General features: G+C 41.7%; 1 protein-coding gene and 1 non-coding gene across 2 annotated transcripts; both read right to left on the bottom strand.

Moving 5' to 3' along the window:
* Positions 1-8,155: 8,155 nt before the first annotated feature.
* On the bottom strand, positions 8,156-12,353 carry LOC134627886 (EEF1A lysine methyltransferase 3-like). The gene is made up of 3 exons (XM_063474344.1): positions 12,115-12,353; positions 11,906-12,017; positions 8,156-8,749 (listed from the first exon to the last, which is right to left on the bottom strand). The coding sequence occupies exons 1-3, from the start codon at positions 12,274-12,276 to the stop codon at positions 8,352-8,354; spliced, it is 672 nt and encodes a 223-aa protein (XP_063330414.1). The 5' UTR covers positions 12,277-12,353; the 3' UTR covers positions 8,156-8,351.
* trnaf-gaa (transfer RNA phenylalanine (anticodon GAA)) lies at positions 9,735-9,807 on the bottom strand. The gene has a single exon. It is a non-coding gene; the product is annotated as a tRNA-Phe (tRNA).
* Positions 12,354-13,019: the final 666 nt, after the last annotated feature.

Below are 13,019 nucleotides of genomic sequence, written 5' to 3' on the forward strand. Positions count from 1 at the left end.
CTTTGTCTTCAGTCAATGGAAATGTTTGGTTTTGTTTGTTTTTCTTAATATCATCATCAGCACTACTCGATCCTTCCAACATCTACTTTGTTTCAAGGATGATCTTATCCTTAATTTTCTCTTGAATTTTGATGATAATCATCTGTTTGACTCCATATAACCCACATACAGTTTGAGCTTAAATAGTGTTGAAATTTGGGAACACAATTAACCATAAAAGCAGTTCCTGAACTATTTGTCTTTTTTTTTTTCTTTTTTTCTTTTTTTTAAAGCAGCTATTATTATTTAAAGTTGTAATGCCTATAATTAAAAAAAACCCCACACAGACACACTTTTGAATGTAGTTTCAGTGACTGGCAATCTAAAACCTGTTTGTCTTTATTAGCTTCTAACTACATCAGAGATTTGTGTCTCCTCCCGGGATCAGCACTTGTTAAGCATGTATGTTAACCATTACACTAAAATGTAAAAAGAATATTTAGCAATTAGTGGTTAAAAATGGCTCCGGTTAGTATCCTTGGAATATAAACCTGAATAAAGATCATGAAAGATTTTTTGACCTTGGAAAAAGGTAATCAGTCGATCCATTTAGCAGCTGTTTCAGAAATTTTATTCATATCACACAATCAGACTTCACAAGTTTGTCTAGTTGCAGTAAACATGCAAAGGTTTGAATTTATTTATGTTTTTGTAACTCTAGAAAAGTTCTTCTCCTCTTCCCCGTCTTCCTTTAAAGACCTGCAAAATCTTTAAAGGAAACAATCTGAACATGTTAGTTTTTTATGCACTCCAGTGTCTATTTACATTCATTACACACATCTGTTATGACTCTATTATTACCATAAAACCACTCCTTTTAAATCACCAAATATTACAGTCTTTGCTTATGACTATTTTCATTATCTCACAACTGCACAAAGCCATGGAAATAGAAACAGACAAGGAAAAGTACAATAAAATGTACTAATCGTTTAAAGGTAAACTGTAGTAAAATAGCCTAAATAAAGAGCTTTTAAATATTATTGTCAAATAGAGGGGTCTCTGTAACAGTGGTCCTTTTTGCTCCTCAGACATCCAAGCTAAAATCTCTAAGATAATGCCGAAATAAAGAAAAAAAACCCATCTGTTTCTGAAAATATGTGCTGTGAAGTGCCATGGAAATACGGATTTATGTTTGACTGAGTGTTTAACGCACTGGACCAGCTCTTTGATTACTGTCATGTCAGAGCTCTATAACCTCACACTCGACCTCAGTTTCCATGATCTCTGCTGCACACTCCGAACTCAAAAAAGGCCCGTTTATGTCTGCCTCATCTTCCTCCTCCTCTTCTCCTCCCTCAGCCTCGACGTTTACTTCACTAGAGTAATGCAGCTCTGCTTCAGCTGTCTTAAACACCTCGCTCTCCTTCTCGGTTCTGTGCTCCATCTCTGCGTCACGTGCTGTTTCCTCCGCCTCGTTCTCATCTGCTCCAATAACAGTGTCTCCAGAGCCGTGGCTGCTGGTGCTGCTGCAGGACAGCGTGTCTTCCTCTGTGTCTCCTCGTACCTCTTTGTGATCATGCTGGATGTCTCCCACCTCTGCACACTGTGAAACCTGTTGCTCGACTTCATCAAAAGCAACCTTTTCAGAGGTTGTGTCTGCTGCCACGTTGTGGGATCCTAAGTTCTCTGGATCCCACAACTCGGTCACCTCTTCCTCTTCATTCTCGGAGTCAGGTGCTGTGTGCTTTCTAATGCGATTTACCACATCCCACAGTGATTTTGGATACTGTAACTCTTGTTTATGTGCCTCAGATTGGAGAAAGTCAGGGGATAGAGTCAAACTTTCCTCTTCGTAAGGAGGAGTAGAGCTGGGAGGCAGTACAGGGGGTGATTCAGAGAAAGAGGAGGGTGAAGCCTCTGGGGAAACTGGAGGAGGGAGAGTTTCCGGGATGGCACCAGTAGCAGCAGTGTCAGGATGTAGGGGTGAAGTATCCAAAAGACAAACACACTCGCACTCAAACGTTGGCTGATGAGGAGAGGGAAGTTGAGGGAGGAAGAGCTCATCTAAAGGTAACAGAGACACCTCGCAGTCTGCAGCCAAGGGAGGAGAAGAATTAGACAGATCAGTCTGTGGGTCAACATCCTGCAAAATTTCAATCTGTGTTTCACTTTGAGAGTCTGAAGAGTTGTTTTTGCACAATATCTGTTCCCTAATGTCTACAGTAAGTTCATCTGAGTTTGTCTGTAACTCATTTTCAGTCATGTGACTCTCTTTTATACAAAAAACATCCTCATCTTGGCCACAATCAAGTTGTTGAAGGACTTTGGCCTCTGTTTGACCTGCATTTTCCTCACATTCTTCATCTACTTCAGACGGCTCTGCTGGAGGGCCTTCTTCAGGTTGTTCTTCACTCACATGACTCTCCTTTAAGCACAAAACACCCTCAGTTTGGACACTTTCAAGATTTTGCTGCAAACTGTTGATGTCGTTTTCTTCCAAAGGCCTGATCAACTCCTCGTCAGCTCCATTATTTTGTTGCTCGTCGTTGACGCAGGCAGCATCATCCAGTTGACCACATTCATGCTGTTCCTGTGACATCAGCACCTCCGGCTCATTAATGAAGTCACTTTGAGTTACATGTAATGTTTGTGCCTCTTCCTCCTCTGGGCGAGATGTTTCTACAGCTGGTTGATCAGTTAAAACAAGAGGTGGAAGAAGACACTGGGAATCTGCGTGGGGACTGGATAGTGAGGAAGACTCACCATTCAGTGAAAAAGATGGCAGCTGTTGCGAAGGAGAAGGGGATGAAGTTGCAGGAGGAAGTGCAATATCTGCAGTATTAAGAGCAGCCAACTCAGGATCAGGCTCTTCCTCTGTGTTTGACTCTGAGATATTTGAGGGAGAATGATGATCAGAAGGTATTAGTGAAAGAAAGTCAGAGGGTTTAGGAGGCTGAGTCTCATGATCGTCTTCCTGACCATGTTCACTTGTACCCTTTTCATCAGTGGATTCAAGCAGAGCATCCTCAGTCTTTTCAGTTTCACTTAAAGTTTTGTTGCCTGTTTCGAGTGGGACATCTGTGTCACTCCTTTCATGCCTGTCTGATGCTTGGTCCTGAGATCCCACAAAGTCACCACCATCTTCACTTGCCACCTGATCTCTGGAGTCACTGTGGTCTTTTAAAGACACGCTGTCCTTGGTTTGGTGATCCTCCAAGGGATTCTGGTACGGTTCATCCTCTGCTGCATCCTCTGGAGTTTGTTTAAAAGCGTCTTCAGTATCTGTTTTAAGTGGAGAAGGTTCACCCTCCTCATCCCGCTCCTCTGCAGATGACTCGACCAATGACATGCCAGCTTCAGGTTCAGTGATGCAGTCGTGTAGAGGGATCCCTAGTATACGTTCTGCACGCGCCTCTAAGGTTTCTCTTTCAGAAACATGAGATGACAGTAAGCAAGGTAAAGAGATTAAACTTTCTTGTTTGCCTTCCTCTTCCTCCAAAAGTGTTGAGTCCACATCAGTCTCAGGTTTTTCAATCTTGCAGGAGGAGGCTTCTTCTGTGCTCTCATCAGTTGTGACATCTTGATTTAGCTGAAAGTTTAGTTCAGGAGAAATATTCGCTTGAGCATCGAGCTGACTCTCTTCAGCGAGTGCTGCAGTGCTTAAAAAGTGAACACGCTCTTTTGTAGGCGAAGGAATCTGTTCCATTTTCACAACAACGCAGGTTGTGTCGATAACCAGCAGGCTTTTATTGTCCTCAGCATTCTCCTGGTTGTCCAGCTGCGTTACTTCAGTATCTACTGGAGGACTGCTTACATTAACACAATCGTCTGACAGTTTATCCTCACGGTTTCCTTTCAAACAACATGTGGGGGGACTCTCAGTTTCAGCTTTGCTTGTGAAACTAGGCTCCCTCCATAAAGGATATTTTACTGACACCGGCTGCACTGACTGACCTCCCTGTCTGCAGACATCATTTGCATTTTCTTTTTGGGGGGGAACAACATCAGCCTCTGCTTTCTTTGCTTGATTATCTTCAACCATGTCCTTTTCTGTGCAGGGTGGCGTCTCCCTCTGTTTTCTTCCAGCACCGTCATCTGACTGCTCTGTGAGAGTTGTCGATTTGAAGTCCACTTCGTCTGGAAGTTTTTGAGTAGCCTCAGCCGTGGCTCCCAGAAGTTTAGAAGCCTCTCTTACGTCTGTTTGTTCAATGTTCGTTTTGGAGGTGCAAACGGGCAGAGATGGGGTCTCGGTGGGACCAGCTATTCGAGAAACCAAACAGAATATTGTCATCCCTCCTGTCTTTTTGCTTAGCCTGAATTTCCTTCCTTCTATGACCTTTGAGCAGGTTTCCCTGTTTATTTCTGAATTCTGAAACACTTGTGGATGTTGCAGATGCAGTGTGCCATCATCCTGTATGTGTGTCTGCTGGACACTGATGGGGCAAACTGCTTGTAAAGCATCTGCTTCAAATCTTTGGCGTTTCAATCCTTCAAACTTTGGGCAGGTTTTACTTTCACACAAATTTGTCAGTTCTTCTTTTTCTTCCTTGCTCTTATCTTGAAGCTCTGCAGACACATGCTGCTTTTTGCGTGTGGGCTGCGAGTAGCAGTGTTGCTTCTTGGTGTCCTGCTCCCAGACCGTGTCACTGCTGTGTGTCACAGGGGAAAGTTTATGTGGGCTGTTGTAGGGAGGAGGAGCAATATAGCCAGGAGGTTGGTTATATATCTTCCTTTGGTAGCTTGCATTTTCCTTCATGTCCAGCACAGTGCTCGCGTCAGGGGCGGGAGCTTGTGATGGATAGTAGGTGGGAGTTTGCTGTCTGCCTCCTCTGTCCCACAGTCCAGGTTGTTTGACATATTGGGGATCCGAACCTATCCTGGTGCTCTCCACCAGCCCCTGAGAGGCTCCCCTTAATTCTGCTTCTATACGCCTCCTTCTTGGCAGGGAGTGACTGTAGCGAGCCGCCCAGGCCTCCAGCTCTCGATAGCTGCTGTCGCTCCTCTTGGTAGAAACTTCTCTGTTGTAGCGGACAGGGCTACAGGGGTCCCACCTCCTCTGCCACCCCTCCCTTAGAAATCCTCTCTCATGATCCCTCACGGGTCGATGGGCTGCTTTCCACTCTCTGTCTCTGGCTTCTTGGAGCTGGTACTCTCCCAGATCTTGATGGTGCTGAGTGTGGCGTCGCAGAATGAAAGGGAAATGGGAAGAAGAAGGAGGGGCAGTGAGCTCTGGGTCCGTCCAGTTGGTGTACTCATGTAGAGCTCCTGCTGTTCTTGATCCTGGTAGAGTCCAGTATGTGGACTCCCTGCTTTGATCCTGCTGCTCACCATAGTACAGTGGATAATGGGCTGGCTGATGTCTGTCGTGATAGCTGGGAGTAGAATAGTAGAGAAATGTTCGCAAAATTTAGCAAGATTACATAATTTTACAGACCATTTTAAATTAATCTATATGGTTACATTTAATAGAGCTTTTTTGCAGAGTGTCAGAGGTAGTGAAGAGCTGGATAATCTTGCAGAGAGCAGGCAAAGCAAATACTTTGTGTCAGCCAGCAGTTAATTATCATTTTTGTGCACCTCAAATGTAAATTTGCCAAACAAGCAGTGATAAATGCAAAGATTATACTGGCCCAAGCAATTTTCATAGCATCCAACTCACTTCTGTGTATAGTTTCTCCCAGGAATGGTACCATATTTGGAGTACAGATGGGACTGCCCCTGATTCTCAGGCCAGAACTCCATCATTTGGTCTCATCCACAGATCTGAAGCATGAAACTTAAAAAACAAAAACAAAAAACAACTTAAAAATATATTACATGCATTTACTTAGATCGCCTTAAATGAAAGGATTAAAAGCATGTAAACACGTACCTTCAGCTACTGTTTTGAAATTCTTGTCCTGGCTGCTCATGAAGTGACACAAGGTCTAATGAAGTCCAAACAGGACAACTTGTTTTAAGAGGACAGTGGTTTTCAGCACCCCTCCCACTCTTCTACCACACACACACACACACACACACACACACACACACACACACACACACACACACACACACACACACACACACACACACACACACACACACACACACACACACACACACACAAACTCCATTGCCACTGAAAGCCCGTCTTCTTTTCATCCAGCCAACATACAGTTTAAATACCACTGAGGAAGTTTTTAATCAGCTGCTTTAGAAGAACTAGAATCTCTGGCTCCATCATCTTCTCTCTAAACTCACTTAAATTTAAAGGGAAGGCAAAGTGTGCGTCACAATTTTCAAAAGCGTCTTTAATTAACATGTATTTGGGTGTAAAGCTTGCAAAATTTAATGCTATTGCTTCTCAAATTGAATACATGCGTCAGGTTAAAATACTTTTAATATTACTTTACCTTATTAACAGTGACTGACTGATAACAGCCAGTGCTGACATATAGTAGGCTTCATCTACTTTTAATGAAAAATGATGTGGACAATAAAATTCTCATGGACTAATTCAGATCTTATGCAGATCGCACATTTTCTTATCCGTCTCTACATCATCACTTCCTTGCAGCATGCAGGTTTCTTGCAACAGTCAATATCAACCAAACCCAGCTATGTGCACAGTCGCGTGGGAGGTGCTGGGGCGTGAGGGCGAGCAGACTCTGCATGGAGATAGGGATCTATTGTTTTGTCGGCTGAATTGTGGCACAGAGAGGGACGGGCAGCCGTTGGGTCGTCTCCCTTTCTTTGAAACTCTCCAGCGTAACAAACAGGCTTTCCTTTCCTGAACAGAAAATCTGTACATCAGCAGAGTGCAGCAGAGAGGGGATGAAAGACGGGCAGACAGCAGGCTGCGGGAAGGGCGGGCTTTTGGTGTTGACAGAATAGCTTGGAGTGAGATTTATTTTGGATTCAATAAAACCAATGTTCTATTTATTGTCAACAATCATATGTCACATGGTGAATGTTTCCATGCCCAGTTAAGACCTTCTTTATTGCAACAAAATTATACAGAAAACATGTTAATAGTAATCAAAATCACAGTAAGATACCAACAACATCCTGTCCATCCCTTCATGACAGTGTACCCGTCATGTGCCATGTCACAAAACTCAAATAACCTCAAACTGGTTTCCTTAACTTGATAATCAATTCAGTGTATTCAAATAACTGCCAAGGTCTCCAGACCGCAATCCAATAGAGAGGCTTTCGGATGTGGTGGAACGGGAAATTCACATCATGGAGGCCAGCAAATCTGCAGCCACTGTGTGATGCTATCATGTTAATGTGGACCCAAATCTCTGAGGACTGTTTCCAGCACCCTGTTCTTAAAACAAAAGGGGGTCCAAGTCAGTACTAGTAAGATATACCTAATGAAGGGGGAGTGAAAGTAGGTTTTCATGAAGAGATGTTGCTTTTGGAGATTTTAAGGTATAAGAAAGATTTTTTTATCCACTGCACTGGGAGAGAGGGATGTGATAGCTGGTTTAAAGCTTTTTTGACTTTTCTGTTATAACCATACAGAATATTCATGACTAAATCAGTAACTATTAAAATTAAAGGTGTGATAAAAATATAAACTTAACGACAATTTAACCAGTCAATACATACATTCAAACTTTTAATTACCAAAATGTCTCAAGGAAAGAATTACTCTGGGAGAAGATATTAATTCATGTCAAAATCACTAATAGTAATAGTAACACTCTATAAACAAACATGGTTTTCAGGGCTTTTAAATCTGTGACTGTTTTCAAGGTGAAGATGCTGCTGTGCACCCTGTACTGACAACATGAGAGATCAAATTGTTTTCCAACCAGAGGATAATTAGAAATATTGAAAACAAATATGAATTTTTGAAATAACAGTTCTGGAAACGCACCATCAAGCTCATCTTGGTGATGCGTGATGGCAGCAATGGGTAAAAGTGAAAAAAGAAGAACTGTAACTTCAGACCTGATCTTCATCTCACTGAAAACATGGTGAAAACACTTTAGTCCAGTGACTGAATTTCCAATCAGACAAAACTCAAGGCTGATTTATATAAAATCATGCTGTTTTGTCTTGTAAAATGCATTCATAGTGTGTGTATATGTCTGTGCTTGTACGTCATTAAAGTTCTGAATTTCATTTTCTTCCCAAATCTCAAAAATCACAGGACACATTCTGAATACATTGGCTTTTAATTAAAGACAAATGACATGTGTAACTGTTTAGAGATAAATAAAAATAATATGATTACATTTAAATTCATTTAAAATAGCTTTAGCTTTTATAGGTTCTACAGTTAGTGGGATGTGAAACTCAAAATAATTTAAATAACAGACATAAACTCATAATTTTATTTATTTATAAAAAGCAGTAGGCCGTCCCTCCTGTCGTCACTGGCCTGTTCTTAAAGACGCCCTGTAGATATTATTGTTTTGTTTGTCATCTCGGTGCACAAGCTCCACATTGAATCTGCTTGGTAGATGCTTCTCATAGAAAGCTGCCGTTTCGTGCTCATCTCGCATTTTGGATGAGAGATACGCTGCAGCTCCTTTACCACACAGGTGAGCTAGTGTCTCCACTAGCGGGAGGTATGTCTCTGGCAGGTAAATGATATCAGCACAGAGCACCAGGTCCCAGTCAGAGGAGAAGTTCATGTGATCCTCACCCCAGGACAGAGGGAGGACGGTGGGAGGGAGAGAAGGCCACCCGCTGGAAGGCTTGTTAGCAGAGACATTAGCATCAAGCTGTGGAAGAGCCAAAGGAAGGTCTGTGAGAGTCACCTCTGCTCCTGAAAGAAGAAGGATGAAAGCCTGATCCCACATGCTGCTGATCAAAGTCTTAAATTAAGATCAGAAGAAATTAAAGACATGAGTATGTGAAATAACAGACATGGAACAAACGTGTAAAAGTGTTCTTTTTTAACTAATTGTTTGTTTTCTGTAGTCAGTTTTCTGACTACAAATTAAAAGCTACTAATGTGTAGCTGTAATCAAAACACTGCCTGCCCCCCAAATGAGTAATGACTTGGATTTAACTAAGCTAAGAGATAGATAAGGAGCCTTCCTTTGGAACATTATTTCTGTGATTAATATGGGCTTGCAAGAGGGTATTTAACCCTAACTGATAAGTGGTTTCTGAGTTTAAATAGAGATCACTTACACATTTGGTGAAATTTCATAACTATGTTTAATAGTAAAAGTAAAAGTATTTCTATCCGCACAATGGAGCAATTGAAAAGGGTCATGTGGTCTGATGAGTCCAGATTTGATGGCTGCAACATAATAAGAAGACAGGTGGATAAAGTGGTGCATCATCAGGCCTAGTGTCTACTGTACCAGCCAGTTTTGACAGTGTTATGATCAGGTGTTTGCTTCACTTGATCGGGTTTATATTTAGCGAAAAATGAGATGAGTTGACCAGCTAAATATACTTAATGACCAGGTTTTTTTCTTCAGGGGCACGGGCATATTCCAAGAAGACAGTGCCAGGTATGGGCTCAGACTGTGGAAGAGTGGTGCTGGAAGCATGAAAGATATTTTCACAGATTCATTTACCCCTTTCAGAATGCTTTGAATATTAACAACGTGGCCATTAAAGTTAGAGGTGACCCAAAGAAGTAGTGTTTGTGACTTTTTATTTATTGAGCTAGGAGTTTATTTTATTTGTTTTGTTTTAATTTCTCACCAAACAATGCTTTAAAAAATATTTATTAGAATAGCATTGCCTTTTATTGTCGGTATAGAATGAAATTGAGGGAAAATAACCTTTCACACTGCCGAAACCCGGGATCGAACCAGGGACCTTTAGATCTTCAGTCTAACGCTCTCCCAACTGAGCTATTTCGGCGACAACTTCGCTTCAGGTAGGAGTTGTTATGGATTCAATCATGTTTTACACAGCAGAAGACGCTATATCTATTTATATACACAAAAAATAAACACATGAGCAGTGTTGGGGAATAACGGAATACATGTACCGCCATTACGTATTTAAAATACAAAATATGAGTAACTGTATTCCGTTACAGTTACCGTTTAAAAAGGTGGTATTTAGAATACAGTTACTTTGTTGAAATAAATGGATTACACGGCGGTATTTTCCTGTTTCATATTGTCGCGGGTCAGGACTGTTTGGGTTTTGTTTGTGCTGTTGTTCTGTTGTTGCCATGGTTACAGGGTGACACCGCTCTCTTTGCGACTGTGTGTTTCCTGGGTGAGAGAGCGCCTTTTTGTTGTTGTTGTTGTTGTGCTAAGCTAAAAGGCAGAATGCTACAGACATAGCCCTAAAGAATGTAGCCTCATGGGCAGTGTAGTCCGTGCTGCAGAGAGAATGGACTGCCATACCCGTTATGTGTCTGTGAGGGAGAAAAAGGATAGTGGAAAAGTACGAGTTGTCACCGAGCAGAAACGGGAGCTGGAAGCATGTAAATATAATAATAACCACTGCAGCCAAGAAGAGTGCCTGACGAGCCCAGTTGTAAGTAAGCTATTAAGACTCGACTGTACACCGTGTTCGTGTTTTCCTCCGAAACAATAAGTTCCGTTGGAGCAGCCTTTCAACGCCTCTCTCTGTCTCTTGCTAGCAAAGTTGACCCAGACAACAAAGTAAAGCTATTTTTCGGCTACTAGCCCAACACGGACTGACATATTAGCCAGGGGTCCCTTTACTATGGTTCGGAGCCGCGGGCCTTCAGCAATAGTAATAAATCACATTCATGTAGTTGTAAACAGCATGATAATATATTAAGTAATCCAAAGTATTCAGAATACGTTACTGTCATTGAGTAACGTAACGGAATACGTTACAAAATACGTTTTGGGGCATGTATTCTGTAATCTGTAGTGGAATACATTTTTAAAGTAACCTTCCCAACACTGACCGCGGTCAAGTGAGCCCTCATTTGTGAGCCGCGGTCAAGCCAGCCGCTTCTTCTCCGCCGCATAAATTTCCTTACGCTTTTACACCACTCTTTACGGTAGCGCCTTTTCGCTTTATATCCCGATTGAAAGCCTAGACCCGCGCGCACGTGCACGCGCGCGAACACTCACACGTGCACGTGCGCACACATATTGCAATGGAACAGCCCAATACAACCATCGTGACAGTCTGGTTGTATATTCAAAAATTCAGGTTGACCTCAACTACTAAGGATGATTTTTAATGAATTTTTGAAAATTACATAATTGTAGTGTATTGACTGTATTGCATTGAATACAAGTTTGCTTTAATATCTGAGGAATTCTACAGTAAATATGTATGAAACTTGGCACAGAGGTACAGTAGGTGTCCCAGAGGAGGGATGTGTTGAAAGTTGGACCTCAACTACTAAGGATGATTTTTAATGAATTTTTGAAATTGACATAATTGTATTGACTGTATTGCATTGAATACAAGTTTGCTTTAATATCTGAGGAATTCTACAGTAAATATGTATGAAACTTGGCACAGAGGTACAGTAGGTGTCCCAGAGGAGGGATGCGTTGAAAGTGGGACATCAACTATTAACAATGATTTTTAATGAATTTTTGAATATACAACCAGACTGTCACGATGGTTGTATTGGGCTGTTCCATTGCAATATGTGTGCGCACGTGCACGTGTGAGTGTTCGCGCGCGTGCAGGTGCGCGCGGGTCTAGGCTTTCAATCGGGATATAAAGCGAAAAGGCGCTACCGTAAAGAGTGGTGTAAAAGCGTAAGGAAATTTATGCAGCGGAGAAGAAGCGGCTGGCTTGACCGCGGCTCACAAATGACGGCTCACTTGACCGCGGTCCAACACTGCACATGAGTAAGTGAACTTGATAGTGAACACCATGTGGTTCAGCAGCAGCTGCACATGTGTGGGGGTTTAATGTGACACTGAGCCACAGGAGAATTCCACTTCCACTCACTCCACGTTGTATTTAACATTAGTTACACGAGTTATTTTACAAACTCCAAATTTACCCAAGCGAGCTGCCACAATACCGACCACACCGGTGCCTGCTCCGAGCTCTATAAGCCGCTTTCCCCTCAGCTCCACAGACTGATCCTCCAAGTAACGGCACAGGTGTAACGCCTGTGTGTGTACACAGACACACATAGATTTCATCACTGCACAAAGCCCAGGCTTACGAAGATCATCTAAATAAAGTGAGTGCCTGTCTGTTCCTTACAGCCTCCCAGACCGGTGCAGCCACGCCGAGGTCCGCACCGAACAGCTGTCTGATCTTCACCTCCTCTCCCATCAGCGTGTACACGGACTCCAGAGAAAACGTTTCCGTGAACAGACAGTCATCTACAGGAAACGTGTCGTCCTCGTCCTCGGTGTGAGACATGTTTATTGGCACTAAGGTCTATTATAGTTGGTAAGAAAACCGGATGTTCTCGATGCAGGAGGGCAGCTGCTTTTAACTTCCGGTCAAGTAATAACATTATAGCGAATGTTTTGTTTTTGTCATAGACACCATAAAAATGTTGTTCAAAATGTTTTAGTATTAATGTTAAATATTTTAAAATAAAATATTTATTTTATTTACTTCTTCTCGTTTTTTATTTATCGCAACAGAAAACAGAAAAATAAAACAAATAAAATCCGTAACTTCACAAAAAAAGGAAGAAAACTAAAGTGGTTTTTTTTCATGTTGCATCAAGCTAGTAGTACTATAGATGTAAGACTACGAGAGGCTTTTACTTTGAAATGTAACACGCATATGCCAAAAGCGGTGCACACCAGAGATTGCGGTCTGAAATGCAGCGGGTACAAAACAATCTTAAATATATTCAAATTATACATTATCGTTGCTTTTAAATAGTGAATTAATACTTATTATTTTATCAGATATTTCATTATTTTCATTTTTATACTTCTACATGTCAGCTTGTTGATATTGTTAAAGGAAAATAAATGTTGTTGACAGTATCATGACTGGATAATAAACTGCAGGTTTATTTCTTTGTTTGTTTGTTAGTTTGTTTCCTTTTCATCACGAAAAATCCTTTGGTCACTGGTCTCTAGTAAAGCTATGGCTGCATCCAACAGTTATTTATATCATCAATTAATTCTTCTTCTTTCTTTTGC

This window comes from Pelmatolapia mariae, linkage group LG5 (assembly GCF_036321145.2).
Source record: "Pelmatolapia mariae isolate MD_Pm_ZW linkage group LG5, Pm_UMD_F_2, whole genome shotgun sequence".
In the NCBI taxonomy this organism is placed as follows: Eukaryota; Metazoa; Chordata; class Actinopteri; order Cichliformes; family Cichlidae; genus Pelmatolapia; species Pelmatolapia mariae.

What these genes read in the sequence shown, in the direction of transcription:
- LOC134627886 (XM_063474344.1), bottom strand. Translation starts at nt 12,276, where the DNA reads ATGTCTCACACCGAGGACGAGGACGACACGTTTCCTGTAGATGACTGT. An exon ending in CTGCACCGGTCTGGGAGGCT is followed by an intron (nt 12,018 to 12,114) that starts GTAAGGAACAGA and finishes GTACACACACAG; the next exon opens with GCGTTACACCTGTGCCGTTA. An exon ending in TATTGTGGCAGCTCGCTTGG is followed by an intron (nt 8,750 to 11,905) that starts GTAAATTTGGAG and finishes TTCTTCTTTCAG; the next exon opens with GAGCAGAGGTGACTCTCACA.